Source organism: Tinamus guttatus, unplaced genomic scaffold (assembly GCF_059628265.1).
Source record: "Tinamus guttatus ecotype Peru unplaced genomic scaffold, ASM5962826v1 Tinamus_guttatus_pri_ptg000503l, whole genome shotgun sequence".
Classification (NCBI taxonomy): domain Eukaryota; kingdom Metazoa; phylum Chordata; class Aves; order Tinamiformes; family Tinamidae; genus Tinamus; species Tinamus guttatus.
The window spans coordinates 4,852,758-4,868,397 of record NW_028289037.1 but is presented as its reverse complement, the minus strand read 5'-3'; the positions used below and the strand labels follow the sequence as shown (position 1 = coordinate 4,868,397).

General features: G+C 34.8%; 1 protein-coding gene across 5 annotated transcripts in view; it reads left to right on the top strand.

Annotated features, from left to right (window-relative positions):
* DGKB (diacylglycerol kinase beta) overlaps window positions 1–15,640 on the top strand; it is a 326,104-nt gene that overhangs the window by 56,026 nt on the left and 254,438 nt on the right. For 3 of the 5 annotated variants that reach the window (XM_088533500.1, XM_088533499.1, XM_088533497.1), the window contains exons 3-4: window positions 5,411–5,487; window positions 9,254–9,274. In XM_088533500.1, the coding sequence (XP_088389626.1) occupies window positions 5,411–5,487; window positions 9,254–9,274 (98 nt within the window). The remainder of the gene's footprint in view (window positions 1–5,410; window positions 5,488–9,253; window positions 9,275–15,640) is intronic. The other 2 variants (XM_088533501.1, XM_088533498.1) reach the window with 1 other exon arrangement.

Here is a 15,640-nt window from a genome sequence, read left to right as displayed (position 1 = left end):
CACAACAGATAACAGCTATCCGATGAGATTAAAGAGTATATTTATATTTAACTTTGAACATGTGAATGGTGCTTATGAATTTAACGAGAAGGCTCAAAAAGCAGTAAGTCGCTACGATGTGCAGAGGCAACAGTGAGAACACAGGTTCACATTTGAGACTTGTGCTTCTGTCGCCATTTTCCAGTGATTATGTAGATAATTTGGATCAGAATGAATAGGCTACAAACTAGCCCATAGCGTGTGTGAGATTTACATCTGTTGTCAGTAAGTGCTGCAGCAGTGGATCAAGATCTCAGACAAAAATAACTTCTTGCAATGGAATAGGAGATAATAACATGGAGATAGGTGAAGAGGGAAATTAAGTGGCAGTAAAGATTGTATAAAACAGTGAGATCTCGAATGAAATTTTTTACCTCTCTGTGTAAGACCTGGAAAGGCTTGTGAGGACTAATCACATATGTTTGAGAATAGTGCTTAGAATGTGAAAAATATATTCCTATTACTTTGTTTCAATAAGAACTGAAGAGAAAATGGGGAAATAAGCTATCTTTAAATAAATGACAGCAAGTAGTTCAGCCAAAGCTCTGATTAGACCTTGCATTTAAAAAAAGAAAAAAGAAAAAAAAACCTGTTGTTATTGATAAATCATCAATGCTCTTCAGGAATTCAATTTTAAGAATTTTGAATTTGAATTCAAACAGCTTTTGTGAATTAGTAATTTTTTCTACTACCTGTTTTACAAGTATGGCAGGAGGAAAGAGTATCAATGACTAAATTTGTCCTTTGGATTTGAAAAAAAATGTTTCCTAAAAACACAACCTGAACACAGAATCTGTTTTGCTCACTAACCAGAATATATATATAAAGAAGAGAATTAACAAGTCTTGTTTCATTTTTCACCAACAATGTAGAACTTAAGTATGTTATCAATGCAGGAAGGAGCTGCTCTTTTTACTATCCAGACATACTTTGTCCTAGAGTAGCTGGAAGGTTAGCAGGGTGATTGTGAATTTCTGTTTATGTCTGTCTTCCTGGCTTAGAGAAATGTTCCTAAGTTTGCATAATGCTATGACTTATCTCTTTATTTGAACTGTATGGTTTATTTTGTACTGAAGCGGTTCATAAAATAAGAACTATTGCTGAGACTGCTCTTGGCAATGTGTACCTCTGTGGTGGGAGTTTTATGAGAAATGAGATAAAAAGTGAAATTCTGATAACTTTACTTATTTGGATAGGTGTAATGACTTTGGATGAAGGGGAGAGCTTGTGTGAATAAGTTGAGCTCAACAGAGAAAATTTGCCTGATAGGAGGATGGAGACTTAAAGCTTGAACAAATATGCACACAGGTGATGAGAATTATATTTCCATTCTGTGCTTTACCAGACTAAGCAATTGAGAAAGTTACACATCTGTGATAAGAAAGGTCAAATTCCAACAAGAATAATTTTAAGATATGTGAAGCAGCATTTTTGTTCAACATAAAAGCTTACAGAAGAAAAGAACAAAATAGCTTTATCATATAGATATAACTTTATCATATCATACAGAAATAACAAAACTAAAAGAACAAAAGAAGATAAATTCATAGAATGCTCCCCACAAATTTTCAAAGGTCCTAAATGGGTAGTCCTAATGCTGAGACCCTAGTTTTATGAAATAGTTTCTATTTCTTAAACAATTGTTGAAGTGCGATTTTTTATTTTAATATTATTCTAAATAAACTATATCTGACTAAAATGTTGAATATTGGTGTACAGAAAGATTCATTTGATGCTTAATTTTGGATGAAAGCAAAACACCAGGAAAAAATGCAGTATGAAATCATTTGAATTGTATACTTTATATTACCAGAAAGTCTTCTAGCTTTTATATACTTTTTTTTTTTTCCTAGGGTTATGCTATACGCACACACACACAATATATATATGTAGTATATGATATATATATACTATGTTATTGTCCATATTGTATATGCTGTACTATGTACTATACTATGCATCATATATGCAATATATATATTAGCTACATAATATTGTTAATATTAAGTTTTTTTTTTTTTTTTAGTTACTGTTTGGTATAAGTTTGGGAAACTTTTGCCAGAAAGCATTTACCTAGCATTTTTTTTTTTATTAGTAGAATTGAGAGAGTGCTTGATTGGAGTTTCCTTTATTTTTGGCTCAGAGTTTTCAAACCATAGAACCATAGAATGCTTAAGGTTGGAAGGGACCTCTAGAGGTCATCTGGTCCAACCCCCCTGCACACGCAGGGTCACCTAGAGCACGTGGCACAGGACTGCATCCAAGCGGGTTTGGAAGATCTCCAGAGAAGGAGACTCCACAACCTCTCTAGGCAGCCTGTTCCAGGGCTCTGTCACCCTCACTGTTAAAAAAAATTTTCCTTAAGTTCCTGTGGAACTTTTGGTGTTTCAGTTTGTGGCCATTATCTCTAGTTCTGTCAGTGGCCACCAGTGAAGAGAGGCCAGCACCATCTTTCTCACTGCCTCCCTTGAGGGGGCAGACCTTCTACCCCCTTCTAGGGGTATAGACCTTCTATGATAAAGACTCCTACTTTTTTGTTTGTATGTTTGTTTTTAATGTGGTCACCAGGTAAGAATGATCTTGAGACTCGTATCCTTTCAGTTCAACTTAGTAAAAATAGAACATGCTCCTACTACTGCCTTTTGGAGACTGTAGAAGGAGAACTATTTTTGTTGAGAGAGCACCAACTCTGTTGAAGAGATGACATGCAGAAACTGTTGTTAGCTGGCATTCAGCTTAAAATGTTGATATGTTATTTCACAGAATTTGATAAAATCTCTTCAGGTTTCTTTGGATACTGTTACATGGACTGAAAAATGAATGACCGAACCAAAGATTTTGGTTCTGCCTCAGTTTTCGAATGTATGGTGTGGTATAATAAATATAGCTCCAGTTTAGACTTCGGAAGTCTCTCAAAGAGTTCTGTTGGGACAACTGATGCAGAAATTAGATCCACAGACCCTTTTTTTTCTTGACTGATGTTTCAAGCTTGGAACTTGGTACACTTTCTGGAAGACTGCCTTAAGCTGACTTGCAGAAAAATACAGAATAGTTGCGCAGTTGCTGTAATAGAGAATGTTTCTATCTCAATCATATTTGATTAAGAAGAATCTGAACAAAATTAAAAGCAAAGATTTAATATATTTTTAATTAGAAACATAACACTTATTTTCTTCAGTTTTAATTGCATTTGCCCAGGCACAATACTCACTTAGAGATGAATAGAATCTATCTGGGAAAATATGAAAGAAATGTGGTCATTCCTAGGAGAAAAACCTCAGCTAACTCTTGTAAAATCTCTAGCAAGTGGGCCATTTTTTAATTTAAGAAGAATATTTTCTTTGTGTAATAGAATGTGTGTGGGAAGATTTCTCTTCTTATTTCATGTATATTTGCCTTCTTCCCCTTTTCTTCCCAAAAATCAGAAAAAAAGAAAAAGTTTTATTTTAGTTTCAAGCCCCACTTTCATGCAGTTACTCAGTTCAGTTTGCCTTTTTCATGAGTATTGATTTCATTACCGTAAGATGCAGTGCTTTGTGTGTTCATACAACTACTGAAAAGCATTTTGAAATGCTTTTCCAAGCCCAAGAGAAATACAACTTGCTGTCGGTTATCAATCTCTCTGCTTATCCTAATCAGAAAACAATGTCTAACTGAGTAATTTCTAATTATAGTTCTTACAGAACTTTTTTTTTCTTTTTTTTTTCTTTAGTTCATTCTTTGATTACAGATTTTGGTTCTTTATTCGTTTAGGCAATAAAGTTGAAATCGTTTGCTATATTTAGGATCACGTAGCAGTAAAATTATAGATGGCTGTTTATCAAATAAGTATTTATCATGACTGCCCACATGTCAAGGGAAATTTGATTAGTTGCAACTGGACAGGTAAAGTCAAAATATATCTGATTAATCATATAAACCCTTGTATTGTGCCACGCAGAAAGTATCAGGTGTTTTCACTTAAGAAAGGATTAGAAAATGACTGACACTGGCAGAAGCCATTCTTTTTGCAACCTAAACTCTGATACCTACCCTCCCTAAAATGCTGTCCTTTATCACCTCTTGAAATTGAACTTTACCCTTGTGAAATTCCTCCTATTCAAAGCTATTGCAAACTGTTACATTTTTTTTTTTTAATTCTTTGCTGTCGTATTTTCTCCTCTCAAGTCACATAGTTTATTAAATAAAGGTATTGGAGCCAATTTATAGTTGAGGAATTTCTTAATCTCTTAAAAGCTTTTACAATTCTCTATTTTGTTGATAAAATTAAAAACTTAGTAAGACTGGGTTTTGTTATTTGTAATTTCTTTAATGAGTTGCTAATGTCCAACACACTGCTGACAGTCCTGTTTTTATTCCTTTCTTTTTGTTTGCGTTCTTTCCCTCCAGATTTTGCCATAGAAATAAATGTGCAGCCATTCAGGATACCTGTTTGCTTCTGTAATGAATCGGCTACTCATTAGGGTCCATGGTTTATTGCAGGGTTATGGCCATAATGCACATTTGGCCGTTATGTACCTGAATGTTGTATTTAAAGAAAAAAAATGAATTACATTTCTTTTTGTTCAAGGTGGAGAGGTTGATTAAGTGCATGAGATATTCTAAAATAACCTGAGTTTTAGGCTTTTATGCAGTGGCTACTTAGTGAATTGACTCTTGTTTTGCAAGTAGACAAGTAACTTGAAATAAACAAAATGGATGAGTTAAAAGGCAAATGTGTTGCTGAACTAGAGCAGTTTTGCACAATTCTGTTATACAAAATTTTCCCCAAAGCTATTATAGCTGACAGCAGTTTAGAATATTAGAATATTTTAGAGGTTAGAATATTTTAGAGGTTTGCAAAAGTTGGGGTTTCAGTAGCAACGTTTTTCCTGTGACATGATTTGAGAAAAAGATTTTTCCGTGACCTTTCCCTTTAACTTGATATTGTCTCACTGCTCTGACAGCTCCTTTACTCATTGGCAACTATGCCAGAGGAGATTTAGTAATGCTGCTGAGAATGAGCAAGTTCCACTGTTAACTCATGTTTCAAGGACAAAAAAAAAAAAAAAAATAGTGACTTGAAATAGTCCTTGCAAAGCAATCCTTCAGAAATATACTATCCAACAGCAATCAAGGTTTGGGTCAAAGAGTATATGCATCTGCGATTTTTGTGTGCGTGTGTTTATTTGCTGAGTTTTACAGTGTTTGGTGAGAGGGTACAATTTGTTCTCATTTTCTTTGTGCCGGGAGCTCTCTTGCAACTAGAGGAAATTATTAATGTGCTTTCAGAAAAGCTATTAGCCATTTTGTTGTTGCCTTTCTAATTACAGTTCATTTTATGTAAATCAGTTTTCTGTATTTTCATTTTTTCTCTTTATTCCTTGTCTAGATTCCACCAAGAAAATTAAGGATGTCTTGGAAGAATTCCATGGCAGTGGAGTGCTAGCAAAATATAATCCTGAAGGGGTAATTTTTCTTCTTTTTTTGATGGTCAAAAATGGTGGGGAAAATACCTACAAGTGTTATGGCAACTCTAAACATTTAGGAATAGAAGATTACTCATGAATCAGCTATTTGGGGTGATTGGTCTGTTTGAAAAAAATAAAAATATGTGTATTTTAAATAATAAATCATTTATAACATCATATTGTGCAGAACTATTGAATAGTTTATAGTTTACACAGGCATTTTCTTTTTTTAAATTTAAAATAAAAATGTTAGGGTAAATTTAATATATTTCCCTATTGTTTTGAATGTTGGAAACGTTAGGCATATTTTCAAAGATTATAGAAGGATGATGTATTCAGTTAAGATTTCTTTTTAAACCGTTCAGTTCAGATTTCTTTTTAAATTCTGCTTCTCATATGTATAGGTATATCCTTTAATACAAAATACATTCTCGTGTTGTGAAGCAAAGAATTTAGCAGAAGAAACACTTGTATGTGTGTGCTGTGGCTACGGATTCACTCCTAAAGCAAATATTCTATTTTTGTCTGGTCAAAAAAGCTGGATTTTTTTTTTTTTGATACTCTTGATTGTAATTTATATCACTTCTATCAAGTGCGATTCAAAATGTATCTCAGTAAACACCTATTTCTGTAATCTTCCTTACTCTGCTTGTGTTGTGTGGAATGTTAAACAAAAGAATGAACCAATCATTGTGAAAATGCTTTGATCTTCCCTTCAGGATGTAAAAGTCAAGAATTGTTGTCAAGCAAGCTAGTTGTAACCCAATGAAATATTGAAATGTTGTTTGACACTTTGAATTTAGAACAGCATAGCATTTGTTGTTTTACTGATTTTAATTTTTTTTTTCTCTACTCTCTGAGGGAAGTATTTCATACCTCATTGTAGTAGTGTTATCTTTTAAACAAGATCCGAATGCTGGGGTCTTCTCATTTTTTCTCCAGTGTGGCAGGCTGTGTGTTTTCCCTTTACTGACTCCTGTTGGAATCTAAATAATTTTTTTAGAAACATGTGAAATGTTAATTTACAAACTCAGTATTTACTCTTTCTTTTTTGACTTCTGCAGCTTTCTTTGTACTCCTAATGTATATTTTAAAATTGTCTTAAAATTTTCTTAATTCTCATTTTTTCTCTTGAAATTTTTCATTTCTTTTCACTTTCCAGACAAGTTTTCAGTTTTGTGAAATACAGGCTTTTAAAGTACAAGCGAATGGTTTATTTGTGAATATATTTAAATACTTGTTGTCTCGTAGGTAATACATATTATAAATATATCAATATTGGTGTGTAAACAGATCAGTATTTAAAGTAAGTTGTAAAATTAAGCTCTTTTAATGGTCTTTAACTAACCCTTTAATTTTGGGGTATATGGAGAATGAGTCGTGGTGAAAAGTGAGTGATATGGGCACCTGGGACAGCAGCTTCCTCTGAAGTCAAGTGGACCTGGCAAAATCTGCACAAAACTGGGATTAGCAGACACCCCTGGCCACATGCAGTGTTTCCTGTGGTTCTTAATTTCTAAAATTGTTTGCACAGAGCATCCTGCTGCATGGAGCAGCACAGGGACACGGGGAGCGGGGCAGCAACCAAACCAAAAGGCAAGATGGGAGGCTGCAAAGGGAAGGGCAAAGCAAACCAAACTCCCTACAGCGTCTCCACTGTTTTCAGCAGGGATCGGTGTATTCACCACTGCTCGGGTTGCCCATGTTGGATTCAGGCTGTTGCCAATAGCTCTTGCACTGCATTGCTTAGCACTCAAAATTCAGGGAGAGCAGCAAAAGGAAAATACAGCTAGCAGCAAAGCTAGTGTTGGGGTTCAGTAGGATTTATTAGCTCAGGTTTCATGCCATAAGCTGCCGAGCTGGAGGCACAGCAGGTGGAATTACATTCTTCTGCAGCTGAGGGAATAACCCCAGGCAGGCTCAAGTGCCCTGGCACAAAGCATGGGTGTGTGGGCACATTTTTGGTGTTCACCCAGCCTGCTACCTGGTTAAAATATTCACAAGATGATTTGAGAGCTGACTGTACCTGATCAGATGATGTCTGTCTGTGTTGGAAGTACTATTTAACTAACGTAATTATTACCTGATTTTTTTTTTAAGTGTTTTAACATGGGCAGCTTGAGATACCAAAGATACAAAGCTCCAGCTAAAATCAGTTATGAGATAGCTTTCTCCTTCCATGCTATAGAAATAAAATTTTAAACTGTTAAGAATCCAGTGTTTTGTTTTGTAGAAGATACCAGCATGTTACCATTTAGCTCTTTATTTCCTAGATAATTATCTCATAAGCACTCCAACTATTTTCCAAGTATAGTGTTGTCAAAAATCTGTAAAAAGATATGTCAGTTTTTAGACTAATAAACCTGGGACACAGAACTGTGCCAGGACATTTTTCAGTGTGATGTATTTATGTTCTTAAGAAAAAGGCTTAAGAACTTCTTGTTTCAGGCTTCTCTCTGCTTAAAGGGCTCAGAAATTTATACCTCTCTATTGCTTCTGTATTACTATTATTTTTTTAATCACAAGCCGATTTAATGGGACAGAAATAGCAAACGAAAAGCAATGGATATTCAAAGCTTGTCACCTGAAATCATCTGGATTGTTTTTTCATTATTTTGTATCTTGTTGAGTGAATGATTTTTGGGCTTAGTGGAAATGGTGAAGCTGATTATCAGCAGGTCATCCAGTATAGGGAGTTTATATATGGAGCTGTCACTGTTGCTTTTACCCTAGCTTTCAGTGTAAGGGAGATGACTAAAACTGCAAACACTAATTAACCTCTGCCCTCCTGCCCCCTTGTATATGTATGTTGTTATCAACATTAATTAAGACTAGATTTTACACCTCATGTAAGAGTTATAGGGATGTTAAGATCAGCCTTCTGGAAAATGTGTCTAAATAGTGTCTAAATCATTTGAGATTTGTCTAAATTAATTAATTCCAGGCATTTTATTTGGTGGAGAGTGCTGAATAGGCTAGCAAGGATTAAGGAAGTACAGTGAGCTACAGACTGTATCTAGCCTGGGTAGCAGAAGCACAGCACTGAGTGCTTGCAGGCTGAGCCTCTTGATGGATCGTCTGTCCTGGCTGATGCGCTGGAGTGCATCATAATTTCTTGTGGACCTGCTTAGCTACCCACCTACATCTTTGGGGGTTAGCCAGGGCAGGAAGAGTGAGGATGGAAGTTGTATGGAGGAGCCCCAGCCCGACAACCAGACAGGGTGCAGTACATAGTCTGTAATAGTATTTGGAATTTTAAGATAATATCACTTTAATACGTATGTGTGCATAGCAGCCTGTGGACAATGTAGAAGAATGTAGAAAGTTAGTACAGTGTCTTTGTAAAAATAAGTAGAAGTAGAAACAGAAGCAGCATGTGGCAATGACTCCTAAGGCAGTGTTTATCACTGTATTGATTTCTGATTAAATTGTTTCATTAACATTCTTGACAACAAGTATTTTCTTTTTCATTTACACAAGATGCAAACATTGTATTTATTTTCTTTTCCTTGGATATTTGTGATTGCATGGTTAAAAATAAATTGCTTATGCTGTCTAATTAACCAAGGCTATAATGCTGACTAGGACTCTTTTCCTGGTGCCTGCAAATTCAAGAAAATGGATTATTTTATGTCATCTTTTAAACCTGTTTCTCAGTTTCACTAATCTTCTAATTAAAGTGGTTCTAATACAGAAAAAAGAGTCTGGGTTTTACTGTACTTCATTAATGCATGTGTGCTCTTTCTTTCTTGCATGCATAACAGAAACAAGATATACTTAACCAAGTAAGTAAACTTAATATGATTTTTCTCTCTTTTTATTATGCATAGGGGCAATATTTTATATTTTGTAGCATTCATTTATGTTATGGATAAATATTACGTATTGCTATCCTATAAGATAACAGACAAATATTTAAGGTGGCACCTGAGACCAAAGTGCATTCTCTTTATAGCGTCAAACTGTTTTTTAACTGGATGTGTTTCATTTGGGTCATAGCAACAATTCATAATTTTGCTAACATGGTTCAATATGGTTTATAGTGTGTTTAAAAGAATTTTTCTTTCGTGTGATGTAGTTGAGTTGCAGCTGTTTCAGGAAAAAAAGGTTAAAGGGCTCATCATCCACTCAAGACTATACTCCTGGCTAGCTTAAATTACCTAAAAACAACAACAAAAAAGGATTAAAAAAAAAAAGGATAAGTCAAGATCGACTAGCCAAATGACTATTTCTTAAAATGGTCTAGGTATTCTTTCTTTGTGGCACATAGATGTTAAAAAGTCTTTGCTCTGCTCTTTGGGAAGAGGCAGCTGAAGCCTGAGGACAATCACACAGTCAAGAGACAGAAAGGACTGGGCTTGCAGGAACCCTGCATTTGCTACTGTAAAAGGCCAGGGGTGCTCTTGGAGGTGCATTACTTCAAGTAATAACTCACTTCCTCCCTGTAAAAAGCTCTGTTTTCTTCAGGTAACCTACTACAAAAGTAACATTTGCTAAGGAAGTGATTGCAGTGGGTCTCGAAAGAGAAGACATTCAGGTTAAAACAGTGTTTTTAGGGTCAGTCTTGGCACTATCTGGTCTGCAGTTTTGCTGATAATCTCGTTAACAAAAAGTAGATGAATGCACTCACTAACCCAAATTTAAGTGTTGTTGTCAAAATAGAGAAATGTATTAAAATTGTACAAAAACTGATGATTTTGATGGCTTATTAAAAATAGAACTGGAAAAGAACTAGCATAGAGAACAGAGCAGTGTACTGCCAGGCTAGTGTTGCTGGCACATAGAGCTGAGTGTGGTAGTTAACAACAAAATGATTATAAAGTGTTACTGGGACATCATAATAGTGTTCCTGTAGCCATGATGGTCTGAGAATATTAAAGCAAGAATAGGCTTGTAAGGGAAGGTTGTGTCTTAGGCCCATTGATTTAAGTGGAAAACTATTTAAGCCTTAAGCATGCAGAAGTACAGATTAGAAGGCTTTGTGTGCTTGTTTCCTCAGCTATGTTGTTCAACTTGACAAAAGATAATTTGCTGTACAAACCTTGCTTTCCTCTTATATACAAAGTGAAGCATTTCTACTATAGGTAAGCAAGTTCCTTCATGACCTGCTTTCTCCCAGTGTATATCGCAATGCAAGAAATAGGACATCAAAAAGTAATTTACAGAAGGGCTAGTAGGATGAGGAGAATTGTAGAAAATCTGTTATGAAGGAAGAGAAGACCGTCCCTCACTTGCAAGCAACTGAAGCCTAGGAAATGTATTGTGTTTTGCTAGCCATGGTGACATCCAGGAACAGAAAAACTGAGCAATCTGTGAATATTTCTAGTGGAAAGTCCTACCCTTCAAAACTGCACGCAGTGTTTCCTTGGCTTTCTGGGGAGAATTTCCCAGGAACATCTTCCTGGATACGTAGAGAGTCAGGACACCTGCCAGGGAGATGCTGGCAGCCTGGTCTGCAAGCCTGTTTTCTGTGCAGTGTTGAGGGCATCGAGGTGATTTCATAAGATTTTTAAGATACTTGAATTTCTGCTGCATCTTCTTCAGTTTTGAGCATTTTGGTCCATCTTTAGTGGTCCCTCTGCCTCTTTTCCTCTCTTTGTGCTAACAAGTCCATCTCTCTCACTCCTTGTTAGTTTCCTTCCTTTTGATACTTTCCCCTCTTGGCCGTAATCTCCTGTTTTTATCCTTTTCCTTCTACTTTTTTTTTGTACCACATATGTTTATGGAACTGCATACCACTGTCACTTACCCATTACCTGATGTAATTGCCATCTTTTCTGAGATAATAACTCAAGGACTTATTTCTGATTTGCACTAGATATCATTTACAACTGTTTTAAAAGATGGAGAATGAAGAATTTCCAACATTGAAAAAATACGCTTCTTAATACTACAACTTTTTAAGAAGAAAACTTCCCAAACACACAAACTTAGTATTATATAGGGTCACACTGGTGTCTAAAATGTTTTATTTTTAACATCCTACTTTATTTTAAAAGCGTCAGACTACTCTGATGACATTTTAGCCCATCTAACAACATGAAAACACAATACACTTTTTTTTTTTCATAGCAGTTTGAAATATCATCTAATATTTAGAATATTTAGGGAAAAAAAAGGGAAGTGGTTGCAGCCCTATTCACCATTTATTACATCTTAAGGTGTAGCCATATTTATATAACGTGATAGAAAAGCAGGTGAGCGAACCTGTTAATTGGCAAAAGAATAGATTTACTTCCATACTGCACATAACATGCACTCTGAAATCATTTCACAAATTAAATGTTATATGCTGCACCTACTTGCTTTCTATGAGACAGAGAAGAAGGGTTTCTCTCTCTTTCTCTAGTCTCTCACAAATATACAGATGATGATGATGGACTATAATTTCCGCTTCTTTTTGGGTTCTCAAACTGTCTTTTGCAAGATGAGTTTTGAGAAACGTGTCCTCAATTGATGGCTTTGGATTTAAACCAGTTAAATTGAATATAAGGAAAATAAATTTCTTGAAGTTCCCAAGTGATGTTGCAGATGTCCTTTTTTTTCCAGACAGATTTTTTTTTGTGTTGCTAAGTCCAATATCTTATGGCTGACTCCTGGAAAGTAGCAAATAGTAGCGTTGTCACAGTTACTAAATATTTCACAGTTGCTTATGGCAGAATGTATTAGGAATTAAGTAGTCGTGACATCAACACGCATTTTACTTGTCTAATTACAGTTGTATTACTTTATGCCTTCTGTCAAACTCTATGTCACTGAATTAATGCTATAAAAGTAACAGCAGAAGTTTTTGCCTGAGGTGTATTTCTACTCTCTTTTTGAAAAACATAACCATATAAGGTGTTTTCTTTAAAAAACATTTAATTTTGAAATTCTATATTTCATTTATAACAGTAAGAATTATAAGGTTATCAAATGGATACTGCTTTGCTATATTACTTTTTAAAATTTACGACCTGTATGTAATAGTGGACTAACAAAGGTCAATGCAGCGCTTTGAACAGTTTTAGAGGCTTTTGTGTCACCTGTTCAGACACATAGCAAGCTTACTTTGTTTTTCTCTAGGTTTGGATCTAGAATTTGCAGCCTGATACTAGCTTAATGTTCTTTAATGTTTGGCTTACATCTCCGAAGGCATTTTATTTAATATAGATTTACTGAGGCTGAATGAGTAAATTCTGGTTAAAATGCTTTATCCAGAATATTTAATTATGACTTTTTCATTTGTTTTTCACTTTGCAGTACAATCTATTATATTCTATTTTGTTTTATGATAATGGCTGCATTTGCAATCGATTAACCCTGCATGATGGTGTGTCCTTGCTGTTTATCAAACTGTATTAGTAAACAAAATGGAAAAAAATACTACTGATATTTATAATATTGCAGTAATTGGCCAAAAAGGGAGATGACTTGTAGCTCTCTTGTGCAATACAGATTCTACTGCTAATGTTGGTCTATAAATATATATAATTGGTCAGATGACATAGCTTTCCCATCTTTTATCACTTTCTTAGCTAAGCTACAGCTTTCAATTCTGATGAAACAAACCCAGGCTTTGTTCAACTAACAGAGCTTCACTTTCCTAAAGGCTGTAAATTTGCACACAGTGCAAAGCAGATGTAGATTGCTGCCAGATTTTTTTTTTTTTTTTTCTGGCTGACGTGGGGCATTTTAAACCTTCTGGAATTGGGCATGACTGTCCCAGGTGAAAGATCCAAATGCTTAGGATTGGATTGTATTAAGTATTAGCAAATCATTTATTCATGAATTGAAATATGTGTGGAAATTTGTCCGCCTGTACCTTTCAAACACATGCAGGGGGAGGGATGCACAAGAACTGTTCAAATGACTTATTCATATATTATTTTCTTAATAGAAGTATTGCAGTAAGTGTTTTAATAAGGGTAGCTGAATCACAGAATCAGTGAAAATCTCAACAGGCAGGGAAGATCATTAGAGTTAAAATACCAGAGAATGCTGTTGACCTAGAACACTTTTAGAAAAATAATTCTTGTGTTTTTTTGGCCAATTACAAAAATGACAGTTTGTCCAAGTTCATCTATCAGCAGGTTTTGGCACTATCTTCACAAGCAGATTAATTGTTTTATTCACCGAGAACTTTTCTTATAATTATTTTTTTTCCATTATTCAGTTGTTTTTGATTTGAAGCATATTGTCTAAGCCATTTTTTCCTAACTGCAGTAAGTATAATTTTCAGCTGTCCCATGGGGCTATCTCCAGTGTAGGATACCTGTTCCTCACTCTGTTTAGTATGCAACAATTTAGGTATACTTGTCATAATATTTTTCACTGATAATACAGTCCTATTTATTTATATTATCAGTGAATTTTCTTAGAAGAAAGAGTGCTAAGGGACAGAAGGATTCTATAGGGGATTACCTGACACAGTCCTATTTATTTATGTCAGGTAATCCCCTATAGAATCCTTCTGTCCCTTAGCACTCTTTCTTCTAAAAAAAAAAAATTTGTACAGTAAATGTGTATATATTTGCATCTATGTGCGTAGCATATATGGACATACTAACAATCTTGAAATCATGCATGAAATAAAACCTGCTAGTAGAAAGGTTTTATTTGTTCTTATTTGGATGTTAGATTGCTGTTATTGATGAAGATATTCCAAATCCATTTAAGTAATTTGCGTCAATTTATAATACGAAACCTGATGCTGCAGTGTCAATGTTATGATGAAAAGTCTAGTTTATATATGAAAATGGAGTCTTTCCACTTCCTTCTAGAGTGTTTTTCTTGACTTTACTTCTTTGATGAGACGTGATACTTGACCTCAAAAATTGCAAAGCATTGGTTTTGATAGGAGATATTAATGGCATTGATAATATCCAACAATTGTTCGGTCATATGTACTGTTTGGTAGGAGCAGTGTGAGAGCATGTCATTTCTTTTTCTTTTTTATTTTTTTTTCTCTCTGTTAACTTTCACTGTGATAGATGAAAATTTGATTTTGCTTCATGTAACAAATAATTATATTTGGTTGACAGATCTTTTAGAATGAATTACATCAGAAGTGTCATAAGTTAAATACTTAGATCAGAAAATGCTAAAGGTTATCCCAGTGAGCAATCTCCATTGTGTATTCCAAATTTAATTTGGATTTCTGTAATTTGAACATTAGAAATACATTTTTTTAAAAAAGCTTGTAGATTCTCATGTAAATAATGTTTATGAGATTAATGGCCCTCCATATACAGTTTTTGTTATTGTCCCTCATATTTGGATAATAGTTAAGTTAGAAATATTAAGCAGACTTTATGAATCTTAAAGACTAGGACTTTCACTGGGAATGCTTAAGCACCCCTTTTCAGAGCTGATCAATTGATTGTCACATATGCACTTGTATTGATGAAAGTGTTCACTTGTCATAGCATTACATGTGGATCAGAGTCCTGTAAAATCTGTTCCTGTGTCCTGTGTCTCCAGCTCATTTTCAGATACTGAGTCTAAATAACTCTTTAAAAAGAGATAGTTAGGGAGACCCCCACAAAAACAAAAAGTAATGTAGGGATATTGCTATCAGTAGATTAATACTGGTTATACTCTACATTTTTGGCATCAGTTGGAGATCAGGCAGCCTAATTTAAAAAGTAATTAATTGAAAATTGCATTTCAACATAATTATCTTTCCATTATCTCTGAAATGTTCTTTAATAGCTGAAAACCATATTTCATGAAAGTGTGCTGGAATTAATGATTTTTTTGTCTCTTACATTTCATTTACAGGATGATGAAAACAGTGGCTCATGTTGAAATATTTTGTACAAATTTAAAAGAACAAAAAGGCCAAAGAGAATGTGTTATTTAGAAAGAATTCTGGGTGGAGATTAATTCCAAAGACCAGATCATCCCTTGTTCTCATTTGTGTGGCCAGTGTCATGGGGAGGAATAAAAGGAGTTATTAATCACACTCCCTACTCTAGTCCATCCACAATGGCAGCTCCTTTATCAAGAGGGTATTAATATGTTGCCTTTTTTTTTTTTTTCCCCAGCTTTTAAGAATTGGAAGTGGAGTGGCAGAGCTCATTTGCCTTCCTTCTACATGTCAGCCACCAGAATTGGTTGCTGTGTTTACACCAGCTGGGAGAAAATGTAGGAGGTAGTTAGACCTCTTC